The 15,698-nt window shown below is 46.5% G+C and overlaps 1 protein-coding gene across 1 annotated transcript in view; it reads right to left on the reverse strand.

Moving 5' to 3' along the window:
• Positions 1-15,698, reverse strand: part of kcnq3 (potassium voltage-gated channel, KQT-like subfamily, member 3) — a 471,023-nt gene that overhangs the window by 160,639 nt on the left and 294,686 nt on the right. The window contains exon 2 of the mRNA XM_038809241.1: positions 502-592. Within this exon, the coding sequence (XP_038665169.1) occupies positions 502-592 (91 nt within the window). The remainder of the gene's footprint in view (positions 1-501; positions 593-15,698) is intronic.

The following is a 15,698-nucleotide window of genomic DNA, read 5'->3' on the forward strand; positions in this document are numbered from 1 at the left end:
AGGCAGAGCAGAAGAAGCTTTGCTCCGCTTCTCGCTTTTCTATGAATGGCTCTTGAAGTGCCTGATGTTAACAATGGACAAGTGTTCCATTCTTCAACACTGCTTACTTTATGGGAACTGCAGGACGTTATTTTGCATGGTGTACCAGACTTCCAAAGCAAAACTCAGAAAGGGGATTAGACCACACACTCCTACTCTGCCATTTGATAAGATCACAGCTGATCAAACCAACCCAACACATCCAGGCAATGCTGGACCATGCTAACTGGGTTGCTTTGAAAAGCGATCGACGTACTCTTCCGTCAAATATAATCAGACTCAATTGATTGGAATATGAAATCATAAGGTTACCCCACAAAGTCTAGGCAGAAATTAAGGTTGGATGTGCTAAGGCTATAGATGCATAATATATGAATTAATCAACACTGACCTAAATCTAATCATTAGAAGATTAGCATTACAGTGTGTAACAAGAGTTGTGCAAATTAGATTGTACTTAACCAGTGTTAGGAGCCATTTTTGTGAGAGTGCCTCGAATTCGGAAAATGTTGACAAAATGGCCAAGATTAAGCACCCAAGGACTAACAAAAATCTGTGAATTGAAAAAAAAGGATCAATCATTACACATATCGAATTTATAAAACATCAACATTAAACAACAAGCAGCAATCTACAGAGCCATGTATATGAAAAGGAAGCACGGTATCTACATGCTCATATATGGGGAAATCAATGAATCATGTCACTAAAGTAATTTGATATTTTATCAACAAGTGTGAAACCTGCAGCAGCCAAGATTGAAATGTGTCACATTTTCACGGTGAAGCAATAAATAGATTTACAAATCCCACCACATACAAGGAAATATTTATGCAGCTGGGAGCTCAGCACATTTGGTCTCAGTATTCTGCATAGACTTTGATGCAAGGTATTCTTATGATTTCACATTCCAGCATGGAGTCTCACACATTCTAGAAAATCATGCATGAACTTCAACTGGTCGAAAATCATTTGCAAACACAGATGTGCTCATACACTGGGCGAGGCTGACCATTGGCAATGCAACTGTGGTAGCATAGTGGTTAGCACTATTGCTTCACAGCTCCAGGGTCCCAGGTTCAATTCCTGGCTTGGGTCACGGTCTGTGCGGAATCTGCAAATTCGCCCTGTGTCTGCGTGGGTTTCCTCCGGCTGCTCCGGTTTCCTTCCACAAGGCCTGAAAGACGTGCTGTTAGGTCATTTGGACATTCTGAATTCTCCCTCAGTGTACCTGAACAGGCGCCGGAATGTGGCGACTAGGGGATTTTCACAGTAACTTCACTGCAGTGTTAATGTAAGCCTACTTGTGACAATAAAGATTATTAACTAAGAAATTACCCTTAAGGATTTTCGATACAGCAGGAGCAAAATCTTGGTGGAACAGGATTCTGGGTTCTCTTTTCAAAGGAATTATTTCCATCAATGCTTAAATTAGCCACAAGAGGGACCCAATGCTCTCTGTGAGTAGGAAATAAAGTCTTCCCATTAATATTCTGACCAATTGGCATTTAAACAACGTATCAGTTGGTTTAACTATCATGGCCAGGCTGTGTAAAAAGTTTTTTCTTACATCGCATTTGCTTCTTTTATAAATTACTTTAAATCTGTGTAAAGTTGGTGTTGATAGGTATTGGTGTCGAAGTTTCAAGTATAAACTGACTTGCCTCCAAAACCAAATATGGACTAAATGTAAATCTCTTCTTTTGGGTTAAAATAGGGCTGTTATAGGGCAGCACGGTGGCGCAGTGGTTAGCACTGCTGCCTCTGGATCAGTGTCCACGTGGAGTTTGCACTTTCTCCCCGTGTTTGCATGAGTTTCGCCCCCACAACCCAAAGATGTGCAGGGTAGGTGGATTGGCCACGCTAAATTACCCCTTCATTGGAAAAAATTAATTGGATACGCTAAATTTAGATTTTAAAAAATAGGGCTGTTATTTATCGATGTACCATGAGAATCTGAAACTTACATATCATCACCAGCACCAAGATATTTTCCTGGAACTGGAGTGTTGATTATAATAGTAAATATATAAAATTAATAACCATCGATTATGTTTTAAAGTTGTGAGTATTCAAGGCTACAAAGATGTAGTGCCATCGATTGGCATGTGATGCACCAAAAATAACAGACTGCCCTTAATATCTTGTGACAGCCTTAAACTGGACAATTTTCGAACCCGAGACAAAATGGGCAGTTTCACAAGAAGCCTTGAAACCAAGCAACATATGCCCCATCGGAATGGGCAGTAATGTTTTCTCTTATTTAAAGCAAAGCTGATGTAACCATGAGTAAGTATATGTCTGTCAGTTCCAAGTGGTGGTGAATTCAAGGTGCTTAGAGGGAAGCAGTAATGTTAAACCAAAGACTATATGGGGAAGTGGGGCTCAAGCCAAAGCAGACAAAAAGGAAAGACTGAAAAGTGGCCAAACCATGCAAGAAGCCGAGGAATGGAAAGGTGTTACAGCTGTACTCAAGCTGAAATCCAACAACAATTATGGAAAGGGAAAGTGGAATAGAATGGCAGTACAGCAGCGAGTTGCTTTCCTTCTCATCTGTAAAGCTCCAACCCTCCCCTCCCCCAACCTACCCCACTCATCAAGAATGTCACCTGCAGTTATAAAAGTCACTCACTATCTGATGCCCTATGTTTTCAGAGTATGCAGGGAGTGGTGAGGTGATGGCTGCAATAATGTTGGCCTTCTGCCCTAATTGGGAAAAGGAAGGGCAGAACTAGTGTTGCTATTGCTTGTATGGGTATTTTAATTGTGAAGATACGTTCTGCATGCTCAGCGCCCTGGTTGACCCAGCGTTTCTGCGGAGGCTCAAAGTCTTCCTGATGAGCAGTGCCCATGTGATACGTATCCCATTCTAACAGACTGCCAGGCATCCAGTACTGTTGGTAACCCTATCGCAATAATATTAACTTACTGGGTTATCTGGAGTCAATTGGAAAAATACTCCAATGACAGTTCTTCTGCTGAGGGTTACAATAAAGTGTGGGGTCAGTTAACCAATCATGAATAGTGTTCTGGGGAACTGCAGACATGCCTCGTTTCATTACCAGATTAACTGATCTAACACAGGAAATGGACTTGGTGACAAGCTTTCACCTTTCAGCCACATTGGTCCCGTTTTCCCTCCACCCAGGGCTGATAGTAGCTGATCATATTCAAGCTGATCATATTCAATCTGTTCGGACACAGTTCCTCCATTTTCTGCTTTGCAAGTGTGATGTGGTTACCACATAACCAATAACAGCCTCCTTTTTCACACAAAACAAAACTGAATAAAACCTATTAAGTCTTATTTCCTTTCATCGTTGTTTGCTTTTCGTCATTGTCAAAGACAGTTTTACAGGAAGGATCTGTTCCAATTGCTGCGATGTGACGTCAATGAAATAATCTCGGGCTACCCATGTTTTTGTTTTCACCGTGGCTGAGCGCCCAGTGGAATCATGGATCACTTTTGTTAATATGATAAGAACACAGGAAAGTGCAAAGCAAAGGCAGATCAGTTCATTTATCGAGCTTGTTTCAAATTGGATTCTAACTCACCCATTTACAATCCTGACAGGATATTCTGCAAAAATACTCTCTGGTTCCAAATCCCAAAGATTCATTCATTGCCACATCTCCACTCCTCAACCCAGTAGCCCGCTGCTCTCCACAGAAACCACTTCCCCCTCCCCATTGTACAACCTTTATGAGAACATGATAGGGCGGGATTTTCCGGCCCACTGGCGGTGTGTTTTTACGGTGGTGGAGGCACCCAGCAATTAGCCGGTGGCGGAATCTTCCAGTCCCACCGCTGTCGACGGCTCTTTTCCCATTGTTCACACCTCTGTCACCAAGGAACCCGCTGCTGGAGGTCGGGGGTGGGAGGGTGGGTGGGGCACTGTCAACAGGACTAGAAGCTTTTGCCAGTGGGAACGACTGGAAAATGTCGGGCTATACCTATTTCTAGAAACTTCAGTTCATCCACTACCAGATATTTATTCAGAACGCTTTTGGAAACACACCAAACATACCAAACACCACTGAGGGCGGGGAGGGGGGTGGTAGGTAGGGGGTGAGGGGGCGGTAGGGGGAGAGGGGCAGCACCATTAAGAGAGTGGGGAATTATTACACACAATAAACACCCTGTGCACAACCAGTATGACGTCTCTGTCCCTTTCTTCCACAATGCAGGCCGACCTCCGAACCCTTGGCCCATCTCTCCAGATGACAATAATTGATTGAGGTTGTGGATTCCAGTTTTAGATACAATACAGTACACTCTGTACTACTTGGAGCCACCTGACCCGAGGGTCAAAGGTCAGATAGCACATGTTGGAGAAGATTGTAACAAGTTGCAGACGCCCTGCAGTTGTGTGTTCACATTCTAAAAATGTGTTCATGGTAAAGTTAGTTTACAGCAATGGTGTCAGTTATTCCGCATCATGAAGTGAAGAAAAGGAGGCACAAATGCATGTATTTGGATCCCAAGTAATTGAATAAAACGATCCGGCAAGATCACTGTCATTGCTCAGGTAAATCAGTGAAGACTCATGTCCATAATATGCGAAGGTCTTCATGATTAGATACAATGCATTTTGGCACATGCATCTTGCTGAACTATCACACTTAACCACATCCCACATTCCTTTTTGTTGATACTACTGGAAACATAAAACATTTGAGATCAGCTCAGCATGCAAAGTCTTCCTAATTAATATGCATGAGTTGGTGGAAGGCCTGTAAAGAATAGGAGTCATTGAAGATGATCTTGAAATGGTCGGTTTTGGAGAAATGCTCAGAGCAGACTGTGGTAGCATGGTCCCTTTAAGAGGGCGGTTCCACAGACCATGTGACCAACCCGAAACCAATTGTGTGGAAACGCCCAAACCCCAGCCAATGGGGAGTTTGCATGGGACCCTGGGAGCAGGACACCAGGCAGTGTGGATCAGGGAGCCAAAGTGTTAAGACCTGGGCCTAAATTCTGTGTCCATTCGCTGGCGGAGGGATTCTCTGGTCCTGCCGGCAGCGTACCCCCGCCCGCGGGTTTTCTGGCAGCAGTAATAGTCCACAGAGCCATTGAACATACTGGAGAAGAGCTCTGAAGAAGAGCAAACAATGGATCAGTTGAATGCAGTCCAATTGACTAAGATGGCTCCGATTGAAATGACCTTAAGGGTAAATGGGAAACCCCTCAAATTGGAAGTCGACAGTGGGGCTTCCTTGCCCATAGTGGATGAACAGAACTTCCAATACCTTCGTGCAGAGTCACAGTAGTTAAGCTTGAAGAGTACTACAACCATGCTTTCAACATACATCAGGGAAATTTTAAAGATCCTCGGAACAGCCCCATTGGCCTATCGGGGGAAAAGAGGCCAATCTGCCTTTGGTTGTCGTGGAAGGACATAGACCCAATCTGTTGGGAAGATACTGGTTACAGAAGATTCGGCTCAACTGGCTGTTAATCTTCAAAATATCTAATGGTGTCCACTAAGATGTCTTAAGGAGCTATAGAGACATTTCCACAAGGAATTGGGCCCGGTTAAGGGTGCAAAAGCCAAACTGTATGTCAAATTGAATTTGTCGCACAAGTTCTTCAGGTCCAGGTCAGCGCCTTTGCGTCAGAAGGTTGAAGCAGAGCTAAGAGATTGGAAGAGCTGGGAATAATCAAGCCGGTTCAGTTTTCAGAGTGGGCGGTGCCGATAGTTCCTGTCCTTTACCCTGATTATTCAATGAGGATATGTGGAGACTACAAGCTGACAGCCCAGGTCAATTGGTATCCGATTCCAAAAGACCATGAGACATAGGAGCAGAATTAGGCCATTCGGACCATCGAGTCTGTCCGCCAATCCAATTATAGCTGATATTTTTCTCATCTCCGTTCTCCTGCCTTCTGCCCATAACCCCTGATCCCCCTATTAATCACTAACCTATCTTTCTCTGTCTGAAAAACACTCAGTGATTGGGCCTCCACAGATTTTCCGAACTGAGGACTTCTACGCTAAGCTGACGGGGAGCCTCACATATTAAAAGTTGATCCTTAGTCATGCCTCTCTGCAGCTAGAGCTAGATGTGGAGTCTCAGACGTTTGTTACAATGAATACCATCAAAGGCTTCCTTCAGTATACCAGACTGCCACTCAGTATTGCTTCAGCCTGTGCTAACGTCCAATGCAAGATGGAAAATCACCTTCAGGGAATTCCCAAAGTGATGCTTTACCTTGATCACGTGCTAGTCACCGGCACTACAGCAGAAGAACACTTAGCCAGCCTAGAAGAAGTATTAAAGAGGTTTTATGACACCAGGATCCTAAAATACGTAAAATGTACTTTCCAATCCTCAGAAGTGATGTACCAAGGATTTTGAGTTGATGTGTCAGGGAGAAAATATCAGTGCCATACGAGGCATCTCTACACGCAAAAATGCCAGCGAGCTTAGAACCTTCCTGCGTATTTTGAATTAGGCCACATTAGCACATTACACCAGCTATTAAAGAAGAATCAGCGGTGGCAATGGAGAGGGCCCCAAGAGGAAGCCTTCCGAGTCGTGAAGTAAGCATTACAGTCTTCAATGATCTTGGTGCATTTTGATCCAGGAAAAACAATAATGTTGACATATGGCACGTTTTATCCCACAAAATGCGACATGGTCCAGAACGTCCTATGGCCTTTGCCTCAAGGATCCTTTCTGAAGAAGAACGAAACACATCTGCAAGTGGACCCAAATAAACCCTTGGCAGGATTCTCCGACCCCCCGCCAGGTCGGAGAATTGCCCGGGGCCGGCGTCAATCCTGCCCCCGCCATGTCCAAATTCTCTGCCACCCGAGATTCGGCGGGGGCGGGAATCGTGCCGCGCCGGTTGGCGGGCCCCCCCGCGGCGATTCTCTGCCCCGTGATGGGCCGAAGTCCCGCCGCTGACAAGCCTCTCCCGCCGGCGTGGATTAAACCACCTACCTTACCGGCAGGAGCAGGCGGCACGGGCGGGTGCCGGGGTCCTGGGGGGGCGTGGGGCGATCTGACCCCGAGGGGTGTCCCCACTGTGGCCTGGCCCGCGATCGGGGCCCACCGATCGGCGGGCGGGCCTGTGCCGTGGGGGCACTCATTTTCTTCCACCTTCCCCATGGTCTTCATCATGGCGGAGGCGGATGAGACCACCTCCCCTGCGCATGCGCCGGTATGACGTCAGCAGCCGCTGATGCTCCGGCGCATGCGCAGTCTTATGCGGGCCGGCGATGTCCTGTCGGCCCCGGCTGGCGTGGCGTCAAGGCCATTCATGCCAGCCGGCGGAGTGGGAACCACTCCGTCGCAGGCCTAGCCCCTCAATGTGAGGCTTGGCACCTAAAGGTTCGGAGACTTCCGCACCTTTGGGGCAGCCCGACGCCGGAGTGGTTCACGCCACACCAACACGCCGGGACCCCCCGCCCCGCCGGGTAGGGGAGAATCCCGGCCCCTATCCTTTCAAAGTTCAAAAGAATAATATAGTAATGCTGGCAATAAGAGATGTTTGAACAGCTGAGATCCTGCTTCACTCATCAAGATGGGTCGAGATGTGAAGATGACGTGATTCTGTGGGAATCACAGATGGTCATATCACCTGAGGCCTGGGAGCCCCTCCTTCAAGAGCTGCACAGTGCCCACCTAGAAGAGATAAAGATGAAGATGTTGGCGCATTGTTGTGTCTGGTGGCCAGGCATAGATATAGTGATTGAAGAACTAGTACAACAGTGCCACCCTTGTCAAATGCAGCAATCTTTGTCGCCTTCTGCTTCTTCATCCTTGGGAATGGCCAGGTCGCCCGTGGACCAGGGCCCATTCCTAGGCAAGATATTTTTGGTGCTGGTGGATGCCCACTCAAGGTCTTTATCAGTTCAGAAGATGGGGATCACTACCTCAATGGCCACGGTAGATAGAACAAAGAACAAAGAAATGGACAGCACAGGAACAGGACCTTTGGCCCTCCAAACCCGTGCCGACCATGCTGCCCGGCTAAACTAAAATCTTCTGCACTTCCTGTGTCCGTATCCCTCAATTCCCATCCTATTCATGTATTTGTCAAGACGCCACTTAAATGTCACTATCGTCCCTGCTTCCATCACCTCCTCAGGCAGCGAGTTCCAGGCACCCACTACCCTCTGTGTAAAAAAACTTGCCTCGTACATCTCCTCTAAGCCTTGCCCCTCGCACCTTAAACCTATGTCCCCTATTAATTGACCCCTCTATCCTGGGGAAAGGCCTCTGACTATCCACTCTGTCTATGCCCCTCATAATTTTGTAGAACTCTATCAGGTCGCCCCTCAACCTCCGTCGTTCCAGTGAGAACAAACCAAGTTTATTCAACCGCTCCTCATAGCTGATGCCCTCCATACCAGGCAACATCCTGGTAAATCTCTTCTGCACCCTCTCTAAAGCCTCCACATCCTTCTGGTAGTGTGGCGACCAGACTTGAACACTATACTCCAAGTGTGGCCTAACTAAGGTTCTATACAACTGCAACATGACTTGCCAATTCTTATACTCAATGCCCCGGCCAATTAAGGCAAGCATGCCGTATGCCTTCTTGACTACCTTCTCCACCAGTGTTGCCACGTGGACCTGTGGACCTGTACACCTAGATCTCTCTGACTGTCAATACTCTTGAGGGTTCTACCATTCACTGTATATTCCCTACCTGCATTAGACCTTCCAAAATGCATTACCTCACATTTGTCCAGAAAGATGCATCAAGTGTGTACCATTCATGGGTTTCCCGAGTCAATTATTTCAAGCAATGGCACTCCCATCACCGGCAATGATTTCCAGGTTTTTATATATGAGCCAATTGTATAGAACACAAGCGGACCATCCAAACTTTCAAGAATGCCATGAAAAAGCGTTGTGCCATGTACAACCTCTCTTGAACCACAGGGGTCACACCAGCTGAGCTGCCCATGAGCCGTTGGTGGAGAATCCGATTGGATCTTGTATTTCCAAATTTGGTTGGGAGGTTGGAGGCACATCAGGCCTCCCAGAAGAGTCAGTGGTCAGAGCAGAGAGGTCTCAGGTCGTTCTGAGTAGGAGACCTGGTTTTGGTCCATAATTTCACCTCAGCTTTGTCTTGGTTAGAAGTACGAGCTGTGGCCCAGTCAGAGCTGGTGTCTCATGTGGTCAATGTGAACGGGAAGAGTGTCAGAAAGCACATTGACCACTTGAAGCGCCGAGAGGTAGCAACCCCCAACTTGGAATTGACAAACCCACCAAGCATTATTCACACTCCTGTAACTCTGTCCAGCCAAGGGGAACCAGGAACTCCCATTTCCATTAACCAGCTGTGCCTATTGAGGCAGGTGAGGCCAATACGCGTGTTGTTGAAGTGATGCCTCCTGAGATGACACCGACTGCACACCACTCAATTGCCCAAAAGATTGCTGAGCCTGTCGCACGTCTATGGAGGTCCTGAAGGACCCGAAGGTCTCCGGACTGACTGATTTTTTTGATGGACACTCTCTTGTTGTCTCTGTTAACCTTTGCAACTTATGTATATAGTTTTTGGGATAGTTGTAATAAGGGGCTTAAAGTGGGGAAGAGGGATATAATAGCATGGCACCTTTAAGGGGGCAGGCTCCACAGGTCATGTGACCGGCTCAGGGTTAATCGCGTAGAAGCTTTTCTTCATCAATGCAATGATGGTTGTCATGTGAGAGTACCTTTTAAAAATTGAGTGTTTAAGAAATGTACCTTTAAGAAATGGAGCTGCTCATATTACTGAAGTAATGTCAGAGTGTGGATGGAGCTGAGCTCTACTTCTGCTTTTTCGTTTCAGTTTGAGAAAAAGCTTGGGTGTGTGTTTTTTTTCAGTGAGCTGCACTGCTGTTGATCTCTGCCATCCAAAGACTATCTATGGATCATTTGGCAAACTCAGAATTGTAAAAAGGTCTCAGTATTAAATGTAAACCTAATGTGCTCCTGTTTGAAGGTTTATTAAGTCTTTTGGGTGTAAAAGGACAGGTTACTTAGTGTTGTATTCTTTGGGAGGTGCATTTGATTTACTGGTTGCTAAGATATTCACTGTTTCTTTTAAAAAGGTTAACTTGAGATCATAGAATAAAACCCACTGGTCCATTTTCTGCTATACCATACCTGTAGAGTGGGCCGTGTGCTCCCCATACCACAGTCAATCAAAGGTTGTGGGTCAGGTGAACTCCATGATACACTTTGGGATTCTCTAAACCCTGGCCCATAACATGGTAATATGGTGCTAAATGTAGACTAATAGAAACATTAGGTTGGACACAGGTTCAGTTGATAGAGCTGTCATTTCTCTGAATTCATCGGAAAGTTCAAGTCCCCCTCCAGCACTTGAGCACAACAATCTAGGTTGACACTTCAGTGCTGAAGCCTTTCAGGTGAGGTATTAAACCAAGGCTCCATCTACCCTCTCTCGTGATTTAAAGGATCCCATGGCACTATTTCGAAGAAGAACATCATATATGTTTCAATATCTCATTCTTCTAAACTCCAACCTGCTCAATCTTTCCTTATAAGGCAACGCCTTCATCCCACGAATCAGCTTCATAAATCTTTTCTGAACTACTTCCAATGCAGGTTTGACCCTCCTTTAGTAAACTGACCATAAAGGTACACAGGAAGACATCTTGACTTTTATACTCAATCCGTCCTGCAGTTGAGGTCAATACTCTGTTACTTTCTTAATTACCTGCTGTGCCGGTTGTTGTGTTCTTTGTATTGTTCTTCAGGATGGTGAAGGTTGTAATGTTGATAAAGAGCAGCAAGCAGTTCTTAACAAACAAAGCTAATTTATTACAATACACTTTATTAGATTTGAACATTTGCTGAGGAATTAGATAAGTAAAGAATACACTACACTTCTATAATACGAGACTACGCTATCAGCGAAACTATCTCACATCTACTCAGACTGGCTCCCTTCCATTCTCTCACTCTCTCCTGTCTCTCTCACTCTCTCTCGTCTCTCTCCCAGAAGTCAAGGAGGCATGTGATATTTATATGGTTGCTCTATAGCACCATCTAGTGACTAGAGTAGTAACCTTACATTAACCCTTTACGTTCCTTACAATATCCACATATTGTGACACCAGTGATTGGGAAGTAGCAAATATTGTATCAATGTTGATTTATGAAAGATAACAGAAGGTGGTAGCTGAGGCATCACAGGCCTTAAACGTCAACACCACCATGAGGATGTACCATCACTGGAGTCCAGGGCACTCTACACCACCGTAGATGTACTCACCTTCGTGGGTCCATGACCACAATTAGAATGCTTTGCACAAAGTGAGTAACATGTGCAGGTGAACGAGGTAGTGGAAGTTGTGGCAGTCCCTCTTGGTGGGCGGAGGGCAGGATGGCCTTTCTCAGTTGAAGAATCAAGAGTCATGTACAAAGCAGGTTCTAGATGAGCAACAACAGGAGATGTTTGTTCATCTGGCAGAGTCCCCTGACCAAAGGCTGAAGATTAAGGACTTCATTCATATCATGAGTGGTTCTATCCCTCAGCCAAATAAGCACATAAACTCCTCCATTAAAAGGGTGGTCATGGAGACTCGTGCATGCCAGGCCGATGATTGGATGCAGGAGCAGCGAAGTGGCCTCGGTGATGTGGCAGCAGTGCTCATCTGCATTGACAGTTCTGTAGCAGTTATGGTACACAGAGGCATGGAAGCACAGGCAGATTCTCTCCCACTTCTGGATAGAAGCCTCATGCAGGTGTGCCCTGAAGGATAACTGGGCTTGCAATTGTCGAGCTGAAAATGACCTCACAGTCATTAGCACCCGCTTCTCCCACTCCCCCAGCACCAGGCTGCCTCCTGGCCCCATGATGAGTTTGGCCATATACTGATATAGGGCATTGTGTGGTGATGCCCTCATTGGCCATGTGGTCTACAGGGAGCCATGGGTATCTTCTTTACTGGAGCAGGGACAAGGCAAGCCTGCCTCCTCATCATCCTCATCTATGGGATAAGCACCACATAGTTGTGTATCGAAAATATCTCCTGATTGCTTTTGAATCACATTGAGTCTTAGTTAGGTGGCATCATGTACTGTTGTGTACATATTATATGCTCTAACTGAATGAAGGATCCTGAGTTCCCAACCTCAGCTCAAAGTGACAAAGGGTTAGCTGGACTCAAAACGTTAGCTCTTTTCTCTCTCTACAGATGCTGCCAGACCTGCTGAGATTTTCCAGCATTTTCTCTTTTGGTTTCAGATTCCAGCATCTGCAGTAAATTACTTTTACCAAAACTGTACACGGTATTCCAAATGTTGGCCGCAATTCGTCGGTTGTTTGCTGGCGACGGTATTCTCTGGCCTCACCAGCAGGTTTCCCAGAAACATGGGCGGCTTCAATGGGAAATCCTACTGACAAGTGGCAGGAGTAGAGAACCCCTCCGCCAGTGAACGGCCCGGCTGAATTGTCTATCCTCGCCAGCAGCGGTAGCGGTAGCAAAGGAGAATCCAGCCCGTGGTCTCATCAAGGCCTTGTATAGCTGCAGTAAAACTTCCCTACTTTTCTATTCCACTCCCCCGCAATAAATGACAACATTCCATTTGCTTTTCTAATCACTTGCTATACCTACATACTAACTTTATGTGATTCATGTACAACTACACCCTCAACAACATTGAAGAATTTTCACATCATCCGGGGCAGAGAATCCCTCTTAATTGACACCCCATCCACCACCTTAAACATTCACTCCCTCAATTTGAAGGCACAGTCTGTGTCCCACGTACAAGGATGCACTGCAGTACTCACCTAACCTCCTTCAACAGCGCCTTCCAAATCTGTGACTTTTGCCACCTTGAACGACACATGGGAACACCACCACCTGAAAGTTCCTGTCCAAGCCACACACTATCCGGACTTAGAACGATATTTTCATTCTTCCATTGTTGCTGGATCAAAGTCCTGGGGGGCTCCTTCTGGACAGCACTGTGGGTGTAGCTGCACCAAATGAACTGCAGCGTTTCAAGAAGACAGCTCGCCGCCATCTTCTCAAGGGCACTGGAGCTGGGCACCAATGCCACCCTTTCAGCGATGCTCACATCTCATGAAAGAATTAAAAAAGCACGGAAATTCAGGTCAGCGTTGACCTTCACTACTACGGGCACTGGAATGTTCACCTGCTCCTTGGGACATGATGACTTCATGCAGTAGCGAATATATATCAGCGGCCACTTGCCCCGAATGGTGTATCTTCTGTGATTCTGTTATTCTGAGAGATCAAGAAAGCTTAACATTAGCTGGAATATGTTCTGATGAAGGGTATATGTTCTCCTACCTCCTTGCCCCTTGGCTGCCAGAGTGATAGTTCTCTGGTGCCCGAGGCTGGATGTGCTGCTGCTCCTCTTCCACAGTTCAACCAGCCACTGAATAAATGCCCACCTGTGGCCTTCAAGGCAGCAGTCTGCTCAGCCCAGCTGACCCAGCAGGTTATGTTGTTATAACACTCTTAATATTGTCACCCCTGAAAACCCACAAAAGCAGCTTTATCGGATCAACTATAAAAGTTTCAGAGTTTGCAATTAGCCAATCCTGTTGTTTTCCCTCATTATTGTTCAGCCTGGATGACCATTTCAGTGAGCAATATCATCCCACTGTGCAGCCACTTCAGCTAAACTGCTGAGGTGCTGACACAGCGTAGATTGGTGAGATTTGATCTCAGTCGGTGCCTGCTTGTTCTTTCCATTTTAATTGATACTAATTGGCAACCTGCTGCTGCCTGTATGACCTCACCTCCAAAAGATCAATTGGAGTGGAAAACCTAATGCTCATCTTTCAAATATCCCCCAGCCTCCTGCCTCCAAAGCTGCCCCTGTGGGACTGATACGATTCCAGCTAATGTAGTGGCTGCCGGTTCTCCAATATTATTTTGTTTAGGCTCAATTTCAGAGATTTATTATGTATTTTTCCCACTCCTAAAGTGAATTCTTTACTCTGTGCGGGAAGGTGCAATGGGGGGGGGGGGGGGACCTACATTGGTATGGAGGAGTGATTGAAGAGTGAGTATGGATATGTTGGGCTGTAGACTTGTGGAGCTCAGTGCTACCTCCCAAAACTTCTGCAACTTTTCTTTAATGAATTTAGAGTACCCAATTCATTTTTTCCAATTAAGGGGAAATTTAGTGTGGCCAATGTACCTAGCCTGCGCATCTTTGGGTTGTGGGGGCAAAACCCACGCAAACACGGGGAGAATGTACAAACTCCACATGGACTGTGACTCAGAGCCGGGATTGAACCTGGGATCTCGGCGCCGTGAGGCTACAGGGCTAACCCACTGCACCACTGTGCCGCCCACTTCTGCAACTTTTAACTTAATTATAACGTTAATAAAATATATTTCAAACAAGGCATGGTCTTGATGACTTTGAAAAGATATCGCCACAATAGGCTAAGGTACGGGTGGCACGGTAGCACAATGGTTAGTCCTGTTGCTTCACAGCGCCAGGGACCCAGGTTCGATTCCCGGCTTGGGTCACTGTCTGTGCGGTGTCTGCACATTCTCCACGTGTCTGCATGTGTTTCCTCCGGGTGCATCCGGTTTCCTCCCACAAGTCCCGAAACACGTGCTTGTTAGCTGAATTGGACACTGTGAACTCTTCCTCAGTGAAGCAGAACAGGTGCCGGAGTGTGGCGACGAGGGGATTTTCACATTAACTTTATTGTAGTGTTAATGTAAGCCTACTTGTGACACTAATACAGATATATTTTGTTGTGGTGACATGTGGTTGGAAAGAGGTGTCCATAGAAGGTTGCACACCAAATTAGATGAAGTGGAACAATTTGTGTTGACATTTGGAACTACAGGCTGAAATGCCGAGCTGTTTATGTGGTTTATCAATGGAACATCTCACAGAAGAGGCATAGAACAGGAGTTTAATGGGGGCTTCAGTGCCCAATTTCAGGAGCAAATGTGCCTTCCAGCAGTTTGGACCAACTCTCAGATGTGGCCTCCTCACTGGCTGCCTCCAAGCTCACTGTCTAATGAAGGATGATGGGCAAATGGTCCAATCAGAGGGCTAAGCAGATCTGAAGCCTTGGAAACCCGATTGATAGAGGTGGGTACTGCGGCGGGAACCCGGAACATGCACTCCTGGAGGGGAAATTTTAATTTAATATTCCAGATGGCCAAGGAGGAAGGCGCACAGGGAAGATGGAAAAAAACCCTCTGGACTGAGCATCAGGACTTTCCTTGCCTGAGGCTCTCTGTTTTGGGGCATGGAGTCTCCAGTTCTGCTGGGTCCCAGGCTAGCACAGTGTTGCCATCTCCATGAAGCTGGTTGTCTCCATAGGTGGAGGCTGCCCCACTGCTGGCAAAATGGGGCAGCACGGTGGCACAGTGATTAGCACTGCTGCCTCACAGCGTGAGGGACCCGGGTTCAATTCTGACTTTGGGTGACTGTGTGGAGTTTGCATGTTCTCCCCGTGTCTGTGGGGGTTTCATCCGGATGCTCCAGTTTCCTCCCACGGTCCAAAGATGTGCAGTTTATGTGGATTGACCTTGATAAATTTCCCCTTCGTGTCTAAAGATGTGCAATTTGGGTGGGATTATGGGGATAGGACAGGGCGGTGGGCATAGTTAGGGTAATTTTTCGGAGGGTCAGTGTCGACTCGATGGGCGACCGACCCCCCCTTCTGCACTGTA

The sequence above is a fragment of the Scyliorhinus canicula genome, chromosome 10, assembly GCF_902713615.1.
Source record: "Scyliorhinus canicula chromosome 10, sScyCan1.1, whole genome shotgun sequence".
In the NCBI taxonomy this organism is placed as follows: Eukaryota; Metazoa; Chordata; class Chondrichthyes; order Carcharhiniformes; family Scyliorhinidae; genus Scyliorhinus; species Scyliorhinus canicula.